This window comes from Balaenoptera musculus, chromosome 2 (genome assembly GCF_009873245.2).
Source record: "Balaenoptera musculus isolate JJ_BM4_2016_0621 chromosome 2, mBalMus1.pri.v3, whole genome shotgun sequence".
Lineage (NCBI taxonomy): Eukaryota > Metazoa > Chordata > Mammalia > Artiodactyla > Balaenopteridae > Balaenoptera > Balaenoptera musculus.
In genome coordinates, this window is record NC_045786.1 from 111,955,020 (window position 1) to 111,974,588 (window position 19,569).

Genomic DNA, 19,569 nt, shown 5'->3' on the forward strand with positions numbered 1-19,569 from the left:
TGAAAGGGGCACTTTACCTCTGTGGTCTTCCTCCCCAAAACCTCTAATTCCAGTCTAATCATGAGAAAACCATTAGATAAATTCCAGTGCTCGCTTCGGCAGCACATATACTAAAATTGGAACGATAAAGAGAAGATTAGCATGGCCCCCCGCGCAAGGATGGCACGCAAATTCGCGAAGAATTCTTCATTTTTTTATCTACGATTGTTGAATCATTCCACGAAAAGGCACTCTGCCACAAGATCAGCTGGATTGTGCGTTTAACGGATGTGGGAGTCGGGGAGTTGCTTGTTCATCCCTTCAGTTTGCACTTGGAACTCCTTTGATACCTCAGAGTTGGGATGGAGCTGGCCAGCCTGTGAAGACCTCCTTTGGGGGGTGCAGGGAGAATTTTTTTCCCCACTTTTATGAAGGGTTGTTTTTTTTTTTGATGAAGATATGTTGTTTTGTATACTATGCTTTCAAAGTATTAACTGTAATTATCTAGCGTTATCTTGTTGTTTGTACAGAAATACACTGGCCTAGCACAGGCAGATGTAGATTTTGTTATACTTGTCATAGCTGTTTTAATAAACTTGAGTTCCGCTGCTAAAGAAAAAAAAAAAAAAAAATTCCAATAGAGGAGCCTCCCACAATATACCTGACCAGTGCTCCTCAAAACTGTTAAGGTCATCAAAACCAAGGAAAGGGCTTCCCTGGTGGCGCAGTGGTTGAGAGTCTGCCTGCCAATGCAGGGGACACGGGTTCGAGCCCTGGTCTGGGGAGATCCCACATGCCGCGGAGCAACTAAGCCCGTGTGCCACAACTACTGAGCCTGAGCGTCTGGAGCCTCTGCTCCGCAACAAGAGAGGCCGCGATAGTGAGAGGCCCACGCACCGCGATGAAGAGTGGCCCCCACTCGCTGCAATTGGAGAAAGCCCTCACACAGAAACGAAGACCCAACACAGCCAAAAATAAAAAAAATAATAATAAATAAATAATAAATAAAATTAAAAAAAAAACAAAACACCAAGGAAAGTCTGAGAAACTGTCACAGCCAAGAAAAGCCTAAGGAGACATAACAACTAAATGTAACATGGTATCCCGTATGGGCTCCTGAAACAGAAATGGGTATTAGGTAAAAACTAAGGAAATCTGAGGGAATTCCCTGGAGGTCCAGTGGTTAGGACTCCACACTTGAATTGCCGAGGGTGTGGGTTCAATTCCTGGTCAGGGAACTAAGATCCTGCAAGCCACGTGGCGGATAGATAGACAAATAGATGATAGATAAACAGATAAATAAATAAATAGGGTCATTTGAAGCCCACTGGGCTTCACTGGGATGGTGCAGGATCAATAATGTGACAGAGATGAATGTGCTTTAAATACAATTTCTATCCAAAGGTAAAATACGATATTTAAAAAAAAAGAGAAAAAAAACCTAAGGAAATATGAATCAAGTAGGGACTTTAGTTAACAATAATGCATCGATTATTAACTGTGACGAATGTACCATATTAGCGCACGGCGTTAACAACAGGGGAGACTCCTGCGTTGCTGTTGTTGCAGCGGGTGTGGGGATACCATGGCAATTCTCTGCATCATCGGCTCGATTTTTCTGTGCACCTAAAACTATTCTGGCACAGCCGCGGAACCGCCGCCAGACCCACTGTCGGTCCGCACCGCCTGCCCGCCCGGCGTCCACTGCCACTGCCACTGCCATGGGAGTGCAGGCAGAGACCATCTCCCCCGGAGAAGGGAGCACCTTCCCAAAGCGCGGCCAGATCTGTGTGGTGCACTACACGGGGATGCCTGAAGATGGAAAGAAACTGGATTCCTCCTGGGACAGAAACAAGCCCTTTAAGTTTGTGCTGGGCAAGCAGGAAGTGATCCGAGGCTGGGAAGAAGGGGTTGCCCAGATGAGCGTGGGTCAGAGAGCCAAGCTATCTCCACAGGCTATGCCTACGGTGCCACTGGGCACCCAGGCATCATCCCACCTAACGCCACTCTCATCTTTGACATGGAGCTTCTAAAACTGGAATGACAGGAATGGCCTCCTCCCTGAGCTCCCCATTCTTGGATGTGCCATGGAAGGATCTGGTGCCTCCAGGTGAGCACAGCGAGTCCGTACGGAGCTTTTCCTGATGTTCCACTACACTCTGTATAAATATCTTCCCTGACCGAATGTGTTGTCACCAGCTTTGCTCTTCCCCTTTCTCCTTGTATGTGTGTTGACCTGAACTATATGCCTTAAACCTCAAGTTACCCATTTTAGTTTGTTTTCATTTGGGGGTGAACACTGAGTTTCAGTCCTTTGGATCTAGGTTTCCAGTTACGTATTATTCAAGTATTAACAGCACAAGTAATGGGTTAATTTTAGAATAGGAATTGTTGGGGGGGGGGCAAGAATCTATATTTTATTTTATTTTTTTTTGGATGAAAGTTTTATCTATTATATATTAAACATTCTTGCTGTTGCACTGCAAAGCCATAGCAGATTTGAGGTGCTTTTGAGGGCCAAATTATTCTCCAATTTAAGCGACGTCCTCGGGCGGAATTAAAAGCCCTACCCGAAACTAAAGTGGGAAGGGGAGAGCCTTTGCCTCCACTGTCCCAACCCCACCCTCCCCTTAACCCTCTGCGTTTTGAAAGCAGATCGTTTTCACTAAGATGTTGGACACTACAGGTGTCTATCCCTGGGCCAGCAGGGACCTCTGAAGCCTTCTTCATGGCCTGGATTTTTTTTTTTTTTTTCCCATCCTCTGGTTTTTCTAATGGATATTTAGGACTTCTGTAATCTCATAGCTATCCAAGATCCACTTCCTAAATTTTAAGAATTTCAATCAAAAGTTAAATTGAAGGTGCTGTTTGTAGACACTTAACACCCATGAAAGCCCAGCCATCATGACAAATCCCTGAGTGTTGTCTGAAGAAAATGATGCTGGTCATCACAGCTTCAGCATCTCCTGTTTTTTGATGCTCAGCTCCCCCTGCTGATCTCAGAGTTTGCTGGCTTCTCCTTCCCCCCCTCACCCCTTTGCTGTCCTGTGTAGTGATTTGGTGAGAGAAACTGCTGCCTACTCCCGCACCCCTACCGCTACCCCCAGGACTACATATGAGTTTCAAGTTTTATTACTGCAATGAAAGTGCCTTATGTTGGCTTTTCTCAAAAAAAAAAAAAAAAAACTATTCTAAAAAACAGTCTACTAATTAAAAAAAAAAAAAAAACCCACAATAAAGCTACATTTAAAAAGCAAGGGTTGTGGACTCCCCTGGTGGTGCAGTGGTTAAGAATCCGCCTGCCAAAGCAGGGGACACGTGTTCGAGCCCTGGCCAGGCAAGATCCCACATACCGCGGAACAACTAAGCCCGTGAGCCACAACTACTGAGCCTGTGCTCTACAGCCCGCGAGCCATAACTACTGAGCCTGCGTGCCACAACTACTGAAGCCAGTGCCTAGAGCCCATGCTCCGCAACAAGAGAAGCCACCACAATGAGAAGCCCCTGCGCACCAGAAAGACCCAATGCAGCCAAAAAAACAAAAGAAACCCACAACATTGTAAATCAACTATATTTCAATAAAAGTTATTACAAAAAAAAAAAAAGCAAGGGTTGCAAGCTCTAAGTGCCTAAGGATTTTGGTCTGTTTTGTTCCCTGTTGTATTTCAAGAGTCTAGAACAGTGTCTGGCATATAGTAAATTCTCAACAGATATTTGCCGATTGAAAAAATAAAGCATGAATCTGTTTATGAAGACACTAAAGTATAGGCTTATGGAAAACACCTAAAAATTGAACAGCAAAATGCAAATCATTTGGCATTACTTCCTGAACTCTTTAAATATTTGTGGGGAAAAATACTGAGAACACGTGGTATATATTTCATAATTGTTGTTAAATACCTCCAATGCTTAGCAAATTTCAAAACCCAAACCCCAAGAAAATAACTTAATCATTCATTCAATAGGTGCTAAGTGCCCGTACAGCAGTGTGCAAGATGCTTGGCATACAGCACTGAACAAGACAGGTATGATCACTGTCCTTGCGGTGCTTAAAATGTAGTGAATTCATTATTTGAAGCTGGTTCCTGTGGTCTTAAAAGGCAACTACTGCTTGACACAGGAATGTGAATAAGTCAATAAGATGTTATTTCTTCTCAAGATTATATAAGAATGAAAATACATTCCATCTTACTTCCATGACAAATTCTGTTACCAGAATATGGAGCTAGACCGTAGGCTTTATTTCAATAGCACTCATAGCACTTAAAATGTTCATTTCACACTGTGAGTGTGAAAAATATTCATCACATAAATGCATGGGGCAGTTGGAGGAAGTGGTGCATGGGTGAAACTAGGAGAGGAAAAGGACAAAGTGGGAGGGTGGAAGCTAAAGGGTGGTGCACAAAGACCCACATAACAACACAAGCCCTCTGGACTTGACAAGTACAGATTCCTGGGCCCCACCCTAGCGGAATCAAAACCTCCTAGAGTAGGACTCAAGGGTTTGCATTTCATTCTCACCAGGTGATTCTGAAGCACAGCTAGGTTAGGGAAAAATAGTGGTAAGTTGCCCAGCTTTCACTTTTATGATAAATCAGCCTTTATCAAATCAAATTTGAAAATGAGTATGGAGTTTCCTCTTAGGATGATGAAAATGGTTTGAAATAAATATAGGTAGTGGTTGCACAACATTGTGAATATACTAAATACCACTAAATTGTTTGCTTTAAAATGGTTAACATTATGTCATGTGAATTTTACCTCAACTTTAAAAAATCAAATTTGTATACCGCATGCTAACACATATATATGGAATCTAAAAAAAAGAAAAGGGGGACTTCCCTGGTGGCACAGTGGTTAAGAATCCGCCTGCCAATGCACGGGACACGGGTTCGAGCCCTGGTCCAGGAAGATCCCACATGCCGCAGAGCAACTAAGCCCGTGCGCCACAACTACTGAGCCTGTGCTCTAGAGCTCACAAGCCACAATTACTGAAGCCCATGCGCCTAGAGTCCATGCTCCGCAACAAGAGAAGCCACTGCAATGAGAAGCTTGCGCACCACAACGAAGAGTAGCCCCTGCTCACCGCAACTAGAGAAAGCCTGTGCGCAGCAACAAAGACCCAACGCAGCCATAAATTAATTAATTAATTAATTTTTTTTTTTTTTTTAAAGGTACTGATGAACCTAGTGGCAGGGCAGGAATAAAGACGTAGACATAGAGAATGAACTTGAGGACATGGCAGGAGGAAGCTGGAGCAAAGTGAGAGTAGCATTGACATACATACACTACCAAATGTAAAATAGCTAGTGGGAAGCTGCTGCATAGCACAGGGAGATCAGCTCGGTGCTTTGTGTCCACCTAGAGGGGTGGGATAGGGAGGGTGGGATAGGGAGATGCAAGAGGGAGGGGATATGGGGATATGTGTATACATATAGCTGATTCACTTTGTTATACAGCAGAAACTAACACAACATTGTAAAGCAATTATAGTCTAATAAAGATCTATAAAAAAAATTTTAAACTTAAAAAAAAATCAAATTTGTAAATAGTTAAAAACAACAATTCAAGCATTCAAGTAGAAAACATAACATCCACTGTTTATCCACATAAACTTTTTTTTTTTTTTTTTTGGCAGTACCACGGCATGCAGGATCTTAGTTCCCCAACCAGGAATTGAACCCGTGCCCCCTGAAATGGAAGCATGGAGTCCTAACCACTGGACCGCCAGGGAATTCCCCACATAAACTCTTAATCTCGAAGTAATTTTAAATTGTTTATTTGAAAAAAGTCAGTTCTGTTTCTTAAAGGGAGAGACTGACTAGCTATAGCAGTCTGAATTCAACAACAGTTTTTAAAAAACTAATGGCCTAAAGAATGTATGTATGTGTATAACTGAGTCACCATGCTGTACAGCAGAAATTAGCACAACACTGTAAATCACCTATACTTCAATTATAAATAAGTAAATAAATATTTTTTAAAATAAATAAAAAACCAATGGTCTGACTGAAATTTGCTTTTCATTTTTAAAATAAACTATTCAGGGCTTCCCTGGTGGCACAGTGGTTGAGAATCTGCCTGCCAATGCAGGGGACACGGGTTCGGGCCCTGGTCTGGGAAGATCCCACATCCGCGGAGCAACTAGGTCCATGAGCCACAACTACTGAGCCTGCGCGTCTGGAGCCTGTGCTCCCAACAAGAGAGGCCCCGATAATGAAGAGGCCCGCGCACCGCGATGAAGAGTGGCCCCCACTTGCCTCAACTGGAGGAAGCCCTCGCACAGAAATGAAGACCCAACACAGCCAAGAATAAATATAAAAATAAATAAATAAATAAAAGATTACTAAAAATTAAAAAAAATAATAATAAATAAATAAATAATTAAAAAAATAAAATAAACTATTCAGCAGTTTTTCCGCAAACTTTATGCATGTCTGTATAAACAAATACACATACACTCAAAATGTGAATATAGCGAAAATCATCTTTTAATCATTTTTCGTAAAGATTCTAATTTTAAATTTAAGTTCTTACCCTCTTCTCTGTGCATCAACCCAGGCCTGATCTCTGTCATCTTTTTCAGGATCATATAGTAATTCATCATTTGTTGGAATTCTGTGTTGTTTCTTCTTCTTTTTCTTGGTCACCTGTGCTACTTTTGAAAATGTTAACGATATGGCTAAGTATCATGTCTAAAATCCACACCTCTTTTATACAAAATGAAGAAACCTGTTTCCTAAGGTACATATTTTTTCTAGTTATATTTTCCTAAAAAAATATTTTAAACTATTCCTCCAAATAAAAAGTTCAGGACTGAGTTCAAATAATGAGACATCAGAGTCTCAAAAAGGCCACTCAAAGTAAGTCAAGAATAGAAACTTTTTTTTTTTTTGGCCATGCTGCACGGCTTGTGGGATCTTAGTTCCCTGACCAGGGATCAAACCTGGGCCCTGGCAGTGGAAGTGCAGAGTCCCAACCACTGGACCGCCAGGGAAGTCCCTAGAAACTATTTTTGATGTCTTAAATTCTCCATAAGTTCTCATACATAAAATGCTACTGAAATCAGAACAAAAATGAGTGAAAAAAAACACTATGGTCATCCACATACACTAGACCTACTTGGGCAGGTCAATGTTAATGTAACAACATATAAAAATATAAAATTGAAAAAAAATAAAAAATAAAAAATAAAATTGTTTACCATATAAATTTGTTATTTGTGTATTCCATCATAATTACTGATATAATTAAGTTAGTTTTAGCTCTTGTCATTGTGTTCAACTTTGCTCAAATTTATACAAAATCAATTCCAAAGAACAGAGAGATTGATTTAAAAAAAGCAACAAGTTAGGGAAAATTCTGCAAGAGAGTAAAATCTAGAAACTATCTGCAGTTGTGAAAGCAAATGTTGCTGTGCTAAAGAACCTGAAGGAAGAGGGGGCCAAGAGCCCTGAGGAAAGAGGTACTGAGTCAGGACACACTCTTCCTCTCCCCAGACGTGCCTCTGCAGCACCACCCTCAGTCCCTGTCCTCAGGTGCGTTCCCAACTGTTCTTATGCGCAATCCTGCTTTTGTTTTCACATCAACTGCCTGCAATTTCTTAAAAGATGAAACTCAAAGGGAAAACCTAATATCAAATAATTGCTAGGTAAACCTTCCTTCATAAAATACAACTGCTAAACCTGGTAAACGTGTTACTTACCTGCTTTGTCTTCATCCTCAGAATCAGAATCAAAATATATATCGTCATAGTACTTTGTTGGAGCTGTTCCAACTTTCCCATTTCCTGAGGAAGACCCTAGTCAAACGATAAGGGAAGTTTAAAAACTGAACCATACTGGATTGGCAAGGAAAAAAAACTCCATATATTCTTCCATCACTTCAAAGTGATATCAACTCATTCCCAGTTTCATTTGGGTGGAAAAATACTTTCACATCAATGACTTACTGGATTTCTGTGCCCTATGCAATTACAGAGAACTTCCCCTCCTTGAATAACTGTTCCAAATCATGAGAAAGTTATTCTCTCTCCCTTCCCACAAAGAGACTGAAAGCATATATAAATAATGATAAAAGCACATCTAATTAAATAAAATAGCCATATTTTCACATTGCCGGCCTATATATCTCTACCTTTCAGCCATGAAGTATACTGTGGAGAACAGTGAATAAACATCTTGTTTTAAGGAACTTTAGAAGAAAGAGGATAAGAGCTCTACAAAGAGTCAGGAAGAATGAGTCAAGCACACATTCTTCCTCTCCTCAGCTGTGCCTAGTGCCATGACATCACCTATACTTATGCCATCATATGCCTGCATCCCTAATTCTTCCTCTTAATTAACATCTGCTTTTGCTTTTATCATTATTACATATGCTTTCAATTCTTAACAGTTAATATATAGCATAACAACATGGAAACCAATTCTGAGGACTCCTACCTTCACAAACAAGTTTTCCAGTCAGATATATTTTACATAGAAACCAAGTATCAAAATGAAGTATGTTTCATTACTTACTAAAATGAGACAGGAATTTGTGGTGACACATCATTCAATCTGCTATATCAGTGTTATATAACCTTAAATATACTTCTATAAGCTAGTGTGTCTTTTTTTCTTTTATCCTGAGGTAAAAATTACAGAAGGAAATCATACAAGTAAACAATGCTAAACAGTCTCTTTCCAGCAACACAGGAAACTTCTTCACTAGCAATGAAAGAAAACTACGCTCAGGTTGCCAAGCACATTTATTCATTCATTCAATAAGTATTTACTGAGCACCTACTGAAAGTGCTGGGGGCATAACAGAGCACATATAAGGGTCCCTGCCATTATGGAACTTAGAAAACTATCTATATGAATATCTAACTAAAAGTTTACCTGTTTCTAGAGAGGATAACTTGTCCTCCATTGTTTTTATGGTGGAATTTAATTCAGCTTCCATTTCTTTTTCAAATTCATCTTCACTAGAGGATTCACTTTCTCCAGTAAGACATTCTCTGATAAGTTTTCGTTTTTGGTCGGGAGTTCCATGTAAAAGCACATCCACCTCATCTTCAGAACTAGAACACATTTAAATCATAAAGAATATAAATATTAAAGAATTAAAATAACTTCAAATGCCTATCATCTCACTGCCCAACAAATTTAAGTTTTATAAGGTTGCATTTGATTCAGCTATCATTACATACAGCTCTTCTCACTTAATAGTTCAACCATTTCTGCATATTTCCAAATATATTTTTTAATGTCTGCATAACATTTCCTCTTGCAGATGCTGTACAGTTATTTCTCTTCGCTATTAAACACTACAATGAATATCTATGTATATATAATTTTGTTTCTGTTGATTTCCTTAGGTTAAATGTCTAAAATTAGATGCAAACATCTTTCTGACTTCTAGAATTATCACACTACTTTCCAAGAGTACTGCGCCAATTCATAATTCCATCAGCAATGAAAAATTTACCTCACAGAACTGGGAGTTTGTTTTAAACTCTGGATAATTAAATAAAACTTAATATATGCAACAAATAGATAGCTAATACATCCACACAAAATGTAACAGACAGTAAGTAAATATTACAGTTTAAAAGGCATAGTGCTACAGAGAACTAAAAAGAGAGAGGGCTAAACTATATTCCAAATTCTCCTGAGCAATTTCTGCCAATTTCCTTGGCCTTTTGTGCCTGGGTTTCCCCATCAACAGCAGTATGACAGAATTAAATGAGATATCAGAAGGAATGAAATGTTACCAAGATGAAATGCCTATGACTTTTCTACTATAATCAACAGTACACACATAACATTCAATTATTCATGATCTGATGAACGGTTACAGACTATTCCTGGGTTTTGCTTCTCTATTTTTCTCTTCTACAACAATGCTTGTGAGCCTCAAGCAGAAGGTAAATAAGAAAAATACAATTCACACCAATCAATTTTGCTAATGATAGAGGCCTTATCCAGATTCTACTCCCAAGAAAATTCCCCGTCTGACATTCCTCATCCTGACCAGCATGCTCCCTTTCTCCATTACCACTATATTCACTCAGGTCCTCGTAACTCTGCCTGTACCACCATGGCCTAAGGATCTCCAGGTCTCAAAACTCTTCTGCTTCATTCCACCCTTAACCCTGCTGCAAGAATGTTATTCCTAAAGAACTCTCATCACATCACTACCCAAATCCAAAAGAAAATCATCCATGACCAAAACTCTAAGTACAGCATTCAAAAGAACCTTCCACAACCTGGTTTCAACCTATCTTTTCAGCCTTACCTCTCACTATTACCCTTGAACTACCCCAGTACTCTTCAACTGAGGGGCAATTCTGCCCCCCAGAGAACATTTGGCATAGCTAGAGATATTTTTGATTATCACAACTGGGAGGTGGGAGGAGGGGTTACTGGCTTCTAGTGGCATATTTACTGCCTGCTGTAAAAGAGGTGGATTCTCCAAGCTCAAGTGGTCCTCAGCCATGGTACCAACCCAATCAATGTGTAGCACCCATCTGGGCCTCTCCATGTAACCCCTACAGGAGTTGGGAAGTAAGAGCAACCAACACAAACATGATGCTCATGCTGGATGCTCTGCTGTCAGGTGTCTCCAACTCAGAAGACTCATGTGTTCTCCCAGCTTCCATGAAACAGTAATACGCTAAAAAGATTCGCTTCTAGGTATGGTAAAATCAAATCCTGAGAGACACCTCTTAAACACCTCTCTAAACAATCTCCCTTTTTAAAATGAGCATTCGATTCAGAGCCTTGAGCAGGCAATACTGCCTAATAATACTGTTTTGTTTTCAAAGTATTTATTTTTACAGTTACCTTACCAGTGGCAACTGTCACAGGAATATAAAGCCTCTTTAAAGACATTTAACTACATGGGAATTCCCTGGTGGTCCAGTAGTTAGGACTCTGTGCTTCCACTGCTGGGGGCCCAGGTTCGATCCCTGGTCGGGGAACTAAGATCCTGCAAACCGTAAGGCAAAAAATAAGACATTTAACTATAAAAATGTAAATTAACTTAAAGAAAAAGATTAAATAAATAATAAGAGGGGTGAATACGGGGATGGTAATGGCAGAATAGCTCAAGTTCAGGAAACACTGAATCCAATCAAACTGAATTACTAATTGAGGCCTACTTTCACAAACTGGACCCATTAATTGAAACTCCTCATAAGAGAATCTTGGAATCCATCCTCACTCCCCACAACAGAAATCTTCACAGCAGTGTGATCTCCCACGCCTGTAACCCCGCCTCAGGATAATATAAGGAAACATTGTGACTGAAAGAAGGGCAGTTTCCCTGAAAGCTTAGTTGGACAGAATGTTTTAAAGTTTACGAACAGGATCTGCTGACAGCTTAAAAAATGGCTAAATTTTCCTGGAAATCTCTTGTCAACATAACTGCAATTTTCCTCCAGATAGGATTAATCCGTCCCTTCTGGAAATTCCCATAGAACTTCATCTGTGACTATCCCAGGTCATCTTCTTCTACAGTGGTCTTCTGAGATACAAGTTTACTTCCGAGACATATATCTTCCGAGATATATATATCTTATGTCCCCTACTTTACCGTTAAACCTGTCAAAGACAAAAATCTTATGACTGACCTCTGTAGCCCACAGCAAGCATACAATAGATGCTCAAAAAAAAAAGTTAAATACCCCTTTATTTCTGTTTATTGCAGTTTAGTCTTCATGATGGTCACTTCACAGTAAGTCCCATGTGCCTCACAACATACTCGTGATATACTTATTATACTTCCTTTTTATAGATGAGAAACCGACGATAAAGGACTTGCCTTCGGTCACAGTGCTAGTAGCTGCAGAAGCAGGATTCGATTTCACGGCTTTTGAATCTTACGCGTAATTCCAGAATGTGCCCCTTCCCCGCGCCAGTGTCGGTCCCGCCTCCCCCGTGGCTACGCGACCTCACCAGACCCCCCTCGGCGTCCCACAGGCGACAGCGGGGCGCCACAGGGGCCCGAACCACTGGACAGAGGATCCGTACGGGTCCGGCAAGCGCAGCGAGAGGGGGAGGCTGAGGCCTGGCCTCGGCCCGAAGCCTCGGGGACCGGGGTGGGGTAGGGGCCTACCTGCTCAAAGCCGGCTCCTCGTCACTAGGCTCTTCAACTGCGTAGGGGTCATAGTCATCTTGGAGGCGGTTCATGGCGGCCTGCCCCCTCCGATACCGTCCACAGGCGTCGGCAGAGTACCTGCTTTCTCCGCAGGTCCCTTTCCTAAAGCGCTCCAGCACGACTTCCGCCCGCACGTCCGCGCCCTCACTGCGCGCCTGCGCAGATCTTCCAAGCGAGGGGCTGGGGGAGGAAGCGGGGGAGGAGCCAGGAGAAGGGGCGGGGAGGGGGAGGGGGCGGGGAGGGGGAGGGGGCGGGGAGGGGGAGGGGGCGGGCAGGAGGGGAAGGGGAGGGGAGGAGGAGGGGGAGGTGGCGGGGAGAGAAGTAAGTTTTATGTATATACATGTATGCGTATATATATATATAATATATATATATTATATATATAATATATATAATATATATAATATATATATAATATATATATAATATATATATAAAATATATAATATATAATATATATATATATGTTGTTTTGGCCATGCCCTTTGGCTTGTGGAATCTTAGTTCCCTGACCAGGGATTGAACCCAGGCCCATAGCAGTGAAAGCGCGGAGTCCTAACCACTGAACCGCCAGGGAACTCCCTTCCCTGGTTTTCAACTATTGCTCCACCCAACTCTTTTGCGAGGTACAATACTCACCCATGAGTCACAGTGATGTGAAGGAGGCACCTGTTGGGGAACCCATTTTTCCTTTTCTGAGAATTGTGGCCCTCCTCAAGGATGTGCCCTTACATCCATATTCATTCTGATCCACAAAAGTTGAGTCACTACTTCTTTACTCCCATAAACTTAAAATTCAGAATTAGAGATTCTGGGACTTCCCTGGTGGTGCAGAGGTTAAGAATCCGCCTGCCAATGCAGGGCACACGGGTTCGAGCCCTGGTCCGGGAGGATCCCACATGCCGCGGAGAACTAAGCCTGTGGACCACAACTACTGAGCCTGAGCTCTAGAGCCCGCGAGCCACAACTACTGAGCCTACATGTCACAATTACTGAAGCCCGTGCGCCTAGGGCCCGTGCTCAGCAACAAGATAAGACACCGCAACGAGAAGCCCACGCACTGCAATGAAGAGTAGCTCCTGCTCGCCGCAACTAGAGAAAGCCCCCACAGCAACAAAGACCCAATGCAGCCAAAAATATAAACAAATAAATAAACGAATTTATTAAAAAAAAAAAAGAATTAGAGATTCTAAGGAGTGGGCTGTAATCCTACAACTGGTAACAGAACAAGTAAACTCAGGGGCTGAGCCTGCCATTTTTGGTGGCTGTTTGGGGGTTACATATGCTAATGACGAGCAAGCAAAGAAAAGCAGGAGTATGTAGCAAACTGAAACAGAGAGGCTTTCCCTGAGCCCCTTGTCAAAAACTGTAAGCCCTCAACCCCACCCTCTTCTCTCCATCCCATCTTTTCTATCCCTAAATCCACTTCTCCCCCTTCAACTCCATGTTACTTATTTGTTTGCTTACTTCTGTCTCCCTCTTCCATTTCTCTATTGCTGCACAAAAACATCACCCCAAAACTTAAGAGCTTTAAAACAAAAACACTCATCTATTTTTATCCAAATCTGCAATTTTGAAAGGCATTACTCTGATCCCCAATGTCTAGGGTCTCGGGTTGGGACTAAAACCTGAGCATGTCTCTTTCCCATGCATCGTTCTCCACAAAGCCTTGGGCTTCTGTTGAAGGAGATGATTGGTGGGCTGTGACCACTCGTTGATCTTTGAGCTGGACTCAGGCAATCAAGGTTCCTCATCTGCTCCCCTATCCTTGCAATGTACACTCTGCCTCCTGTTCCCCTCCTGTTCCTCCCCTGTTCGGACAGTGGGAGCTGTCCAAATGATGAAGCCTTGAGGGAGTAGGGTGTTGTTGAGACCATCTGGACAGTATACCTGACAACCCAGTTAAGGCTTCTGTATAAACTTTTAAGAATTGGCTGGGGGACTTCCCTGGTGGCACAGTGGATAAGACTCTGCGCTCCCAATGCAGGGGGCCCATGTTCGATCCGTGGTCAGGGAACTAGATCCCACATGCATGCCACAACTAAGGAGCCAGCAAGCTGTAACTAAGGAGCCCACCTACTGCAACTAAGACCCAGCGCAACCAAAATAAAAGTTTTTTTAAAAAGAGACCTTTAAAAAAAAAAAAAAAAGAATTGGCTGCCAGGGATAGAGATCTTCTACTCGTTCAGCGCCCAAGACAATCCTAGTAAGTTCCCTTGCCTCTTAAACCTGCCCTCTACCAACTTAGAGTGGCCTGCCTCTTTCTTTACTCTCTCCTTAGTGAGGGAGGGGGGTCAGTTTGTAAACCAGCAGCTTCCTCACAACATGGCAGCCCCAGAGTTGTCAGTCTTCTCACTCACAGCTCAAGTCTCCCACACAGGGTTCTCAGAGGCCCAGAAGGAAGCTGCAAGCCTTCTGCTGACCTAACCTCAGAATCCCCCGAACATTACTTTGACCTCGTTCTGTTGGTCAGCCTAGTCACTAAGTCCAGATTCCAGGAGAGGGGTAGATACACCTCTCAATGGGCAGAGTAGCTGGGATATAAAAGGTCTCAGTTTACAGTCTTAAAAATTGTGTTTGGGGGGCTTCCCTGGTGGCGCAGTGGTTGAGAATCTGCCTGCTAATGCAGGGGACACGGGTTCGAGCCCTGGTCTGGGAAGATCCCACATGCCACGGAGCAGCTGGGCCCGTGAGCCACAACTACTGAGCCTGCGCGTCTGGAGCCTGTGCCCCGCGACGGGAGGGGCCGCGATAGTGAAAGGCCCGCGCACCGCGATGACGAGCGGTCCCCGCACCGCGATGAAGAGTGGCCCCCACTTGCCTCAACTAGAGAAAGCCCTCGCATGAACCGAAGACCCAACACAGCCAAAAAAATAAAATTAAATTAAAAAAAAAAAAAAAAAATTGTGTTTGGAATTCCCTGGTGGTCCGGTTTTCAGGACTCCGCGCTTCCACTTCAGGGGGCCCACGTTCAATCTCTGGTCGGGGAGCTAAGATCCTGCAAGATGCCTGGCACGGCCCAAAAAAATAAACAAAAGTGTGTTTGTCTCACCGTCTAAAAACAAAATGAGAGTTCAATGGATTAAACGGACTATTTCAGAACTCGTGAATTGACTATTAAACATAATCGTCTATTTTTTACAAATTTTAAGTGTTTTAAATGTTTCAAGTGTTTTAAAATACTTTGTGGGGGAGTTCCCTGGTGGCCTAGTGGAGTTAGGCTTTCACTGCCTGACCCAGGGTTCAGTCCCTGGTCGGGGAACTGAGATACCATAAGCCACGCGGCACGGCCAAAATAAAATAAAAAACTTTTGTGTTTGCCGGTATTATATACTTAACTCCAACACTGCACAATTTACGAAGTGGAAGAAGTTTGTAGTAATACTTTGCCCTGTTTACTTCAATGTTAAAATCTTGACTTTTTTTCCTTTAGGTTTCACCAGGTTTAGTTGTTGTGTGTTTTGAAGCAGTTCATGTGTTGAAGTAGTTGATGAGACGCTAACTCAAGAGGACGCCACGAACAAAACGATCGCTTTTAAGTTGACTGGGGAAATCTTACTACGTAAATGCTTAATGGGGGTGGGGAGGAGGGAAAGGTCCTCATAATAACCATGCCAGTGAGGATGAGTTCGGTCGGGCTGCGAAACCAAAACCAGAAGGTGAGACCAGACCCGAGCCCCGACTCACACCCTCAAATCCCTGGCGCCAGGCGCCCCGAACTCCAGCCGTCCCCATCGCCCCTCCGGGTCCCGACTCTTCGCCGCGCACCCACGCCCCCCGGACCACCAACGGCGACGTGTCTCCGCTGGGAATTAGAAGGTCCCACATCCACCACAGAGGACATGGCGTACATCTAGAGAAACCAGGAGGTCAAGGAAACCTGCCCTAGGCTCCTCGAGGCCACACAAGCTCAAGAGAAAGTAACAAACTAGAAACCCGCCTGAGGGCTAATTACCCCCAAACATAGTGATTTCTCAATGGAAATGACAAGGTTCACTCGACCTCTCTGCCTTTTTCTCTACCATACTGACCTACCTCACAGGGGTGTTGTGAGGATTAATAAATGTTGGTACAGTGCTTTGGAAATGTGAAGATGCTGTGTAAATGCTAAAAAAATAGCAAGTTCAGAGCAAAAAGCTACACAGTTTTTCACACATCCGTCAGCGAATGTGTTTCTACCGAGGTGGCCTTTTTCTGGGAAGGAAGTACAGTGGAAAGTACATCCCTTGGCCCTTTGGTTTACTGACGGGGTGGGCGGAGACAGGAAGCAGCAATTGTGTGTTGCACATGAGTGTGGGGAGGGGAGGGGTGCTTACTAAATACGTGTATTCGTGAGTTGATGACTGTCCAGGGGTCTTCTCACTAACAAAACGTACAGATCAGGGAAAGAATGTATGCTAACTCCGTCGAGGTCATACGGGAGGGATTTACTTCGTACGTCCAGAACAATTGAGAGGTTGATTCCACAGCTCACTGCTAGTCCCTGATGAAAATAGCCAGCCCTGGTGAGTTGTGGCATTCATAAAACTTCTTAACCCTCTCCTGCCTGAGGGCCGCAAAGGTGCGACCGGAAGACGCCTAGTGGCAGAGACAAGCCAGCAGTGGACAGTCTGGGGTTTCCCTCGGATGATGCTTTATGCTCTGAGACGGAGGAAGAGGAGCAACACAGGCTGCGGGAATGGCCTGGGGAGTCAACGCTGGTTGCGGTGGGAAGCAAGGGACTGAGGGATTAGGAGTTTATGCGGTGAGAGTGGAGGATGGCAGGAGAGGAAATCTGTGAGAAAAAAGAAAGTGTGTCAAGCGTAGCTGTAGGTCAGCGAGGCTGCAACTGGGTGAGAAAGTGTATACAATATTCTTAATGTTCCGTAGTGAAACTATGTAAGTTGAGGTCAAAATGATGTTTTTCTTCCGGTGGGGAGGGGGGGGTTTAAGAGGAAAACTGCCGAGAGGCGCAGAGCTGTTCAATACTGTAAAAATAAGAAGTGAGGGTCTTCCCTGGTGGCGCAGTGGTTAAGAATCCGCCTGCCAATGCAGGGGACACGGGTTCGAGCCCTGGACCGGGAAGATCGCACCTGCTGCGGAGCAACTAAGCCCGAGTGCCACAACTACGGAGCCGGTGCTGCCCAACAAGAGAAGCCACCGCAATGAGAAGCCCCCGCTCGCCGCAACTAGAGAAAGCCCGCGTGCAGCAACGAAGACCCGACGCAACCAAAAATAAAAAAATAAATTTATAAAAAATAAAAAGAGTGAAATTCGGTGTTTCGCTGCTTCTGGACAGAAGAGTACCAGTATCAGCTCACCAACCCTCGGCTCGGACATTCCCGATGACATAGGAAAAGCGGAGCCCGGGTTCGAGACCTGGTCGGGGAAGATTCCTCATGCCACGGAGCAACTAAGCCCGTCCACCGCAACTACTGAGCCTGCGCTCTAGAGCACGTGAGCCACAACTGCTGAGCCCACGTGCCTAGAGCCCATGCTCCGCAACAAGAGAAACCACTGCAATGAGAAGCCCCCTGCTCACCACAACTAGAGCAGGCTCGCGCGCAACAACGAAGACCGAACGCAGCGAAAAATATATATATATCTATAAACTCAGTTTTATAGATTAGATACATAGAGCAAATTGGTGGCTGCCAAGGGTGGATACTGTGGGAGGTTGATAAAATTTGTGGTAGGGCATGTCAAAAGGTACAAATCCCAGTCCTAAGTAACTCATGAGGACATAATACACAGCATGATGACGAAGGTTTAAAAAAAATAAATAAATAAAAAAATAAACCTACAAAAAACAGGAGAGCACAAACGCAGTCCCCCACTACCGTGAATTATGCACTTGCGTTTCCTACACTTGGGGAAATCACAATGGTCAACATGCGCAGTGCAATGGATAAGCCTGGCTCTGGTTATGATTAATCGTACCTGGACTCAAAGCGAAACGCTGCTGAGAACGTTTGTTTTGTTTTTAAGCCTGACATCAGTAAGTTTTACACGTATGTGTATATAGACACGTATGTTTCTTTGGCCATGCCCGTCGGCTATCGGCATCCTACTTTCCCAACCGGAGACTGAAGCCAGGTCTATGGCAGTGGAAGTAAACAGTCGTCACTACTGGGCTCTCAGGGAAGACCGTGGTTTCTTTTCTTCTATTCATTAAACTAAGTCATTCTTAACATTGTAATAACAGGTTCCGGTATACAGCTTCTGATGGTTCTCCATCGGCCGTTACTTTAACATATCGAATATAACGTTCTACACTGTAAATCTTGGTTACTTACCTATTTCACATGTAGTATTCTGTCCCTCGTAAGTCCCATACTCCCTACTTAGTTCTCCGTAACTCTCTGCTCCCGAGGGCGGTGGGGGTCTGTTTTCAGAAAGTAAGCAGAACATACATATATCACTTGCCGCATTTCACAGGAAGTGGCGTAACTGACATTTTACCCATGTTTAATTTCCTTGGTATATATAATAAGCTGCTTTCGCTCACACTACGGCAAACGGCAGTATGTGCTACCGTTCATTCTGCGTTCCGTACGGGCCCACTCCGGCACTACCATACAACGCTCAGACTATTAATAAACACCCCACAAAGCCCAATAGTAGAAAACGCTCAGCAGTTGGGAAAACAACAATCTACACAAAAAGACTACCGTTCAACTGCGGTTCATTACACAGCTGAGAACACTGCAGTCTTTCCACACCAACACGGTGCGTACACCCCCGTCGGGAAAAGATTATGGACAGACGTTACAGCACTTGCAACCACCCGGAAACCTTAAAGTAGATGCCAAAAGCCGATATTGCAATGGTGTACGCTAACCGTTGAACAGCTGATAACAAAAACTACTCTATCATTCAACCAACACAAACACCAGGGGAAAGCGCGAACGCAGTCCCCCACTACCACAAATTATGCAGTCGAGTTTCCCACATTTGGGGAAATCGCAGGGGTCAGCACATCCGGAGTGCAATGGATAAGCCTCGCCCTGGGAAAACCACCTTCGTGATCATGGTATCTCCCCTGCCAGGTAAGTATGAGTCTCTCACCCACCCTCGCCCCACACCCTCGCGATCGCCCACCTCTTCACGCACGCTCACTTCCCTCACGCCCTCTCCGCGCCCTCCGCCCCTGCATGCCTCTACGCTCCGGCATCGCGCACCCCGAGAACAACCTCGCGAGTCCTCGGCTGTCCACACGCAGGACGCGGAAGCCCAGCCGGAGTGGGACCAGGAGCTTCTGCGCGCCTCTCTATCTGCATACGCCACGCCCCTCTCCGGAAGTCCCGCGCCTCTAGTCTTTCCCCAAGCCGGCTGAGGACAGCAGGGAGAACGCAGAAGGGATCTGCTCAAGAGTCTTCGACTTAAAATGAACATTAGGTTCTTGTTTAAAGTCAGATTGAGGGGTTTCACTTTTCGCACCGTCTATGTCTAACCTTTTCCCCATTG

At 43.9% G+C, this 19,569-nt stretch overlaps 1 protein-coding gene, 3 non-coding genes and 1 pseudogene across 7 annotated transcripts in view; 2 read left to right on the top strand and 3 right to left on the bottom strand.

Moving 5' to 3' along the window:
* LOC118890528 (E2F associated phosphoprotein) overlaps nucleotides 1-19,569 on the bottom strand; it is a 58,212-nt gene that overhangs the window by 7,486 nt on the left and 31,157 nt on the right. Inside the window, exons 1-6 of one of the 4 annotated variants that reach the window (XM_036843508.1) lie at nucleotides 19,204-19,353; nucleotides 18,399-18,487; nucleotides 12,082-12,303; nucleotides 8,862-9,043; nucleotides 7,685-7,780; nucleotides 6,517-6,634 (exon numbers count right to left, since the gene is read on the bottom strand). In XM_036843508.1, coding sequence (XP_036699403.1) covers nucleotides 6,517-6,634; nucleotides 7,685-7,780; nucleotides 8,862-9,043; nucleotides 12,082-12,155 — 470 coding nt within the window. In that variant the 5' untranslated portion in view covers nucleotides 12,156-12,303; nucleotides 18,399-18,487; nucleotides 19,204-19,353. Of the gene's footprint in view, nucleotides 1-6,516; nucleotides 6,638-7,684; nucleotides 7,781-8,861; nucleotides 9,044-12,081; nucleotides 12,304-18,398; nucleotides 18,488-19,203; nucleotides 19,354-19,569 lie in introns of those variants that run through there. The other 3 variants (XM_036843505.1, XM_036843507.1, XM_036843506.1) reach the window with 3 other exon arrangements.
* LOC118891381 lies at nucleotides 87-194 on the top strand. The gene has a single exon (XR_005018965.1). It is a non-coding gene; the product is annotated as a U6 spliceosomal RNA (small nuclear RNA).
* Nucleotides 1,206-2,140, top strand: LOC118890529 (annotated as a pseudogene).
* LOC118891464 lies at nucleotides 17,911-18,076 on the bottom strand. Its single transcript, XR_005019034.1, has one exon. It is a non-coding gene; the product is annotated as a U1 spliceosomal RNA (small nuclear RNA).
* LOC118891386 lies at nucleotides 18,996-19,159 on the bottom strand. Its single transcript, XR_005018970.1, has one exon. It is a non-coding gene; the product is annotated as a U1 spliceosomal RNA (small nuclear RNA).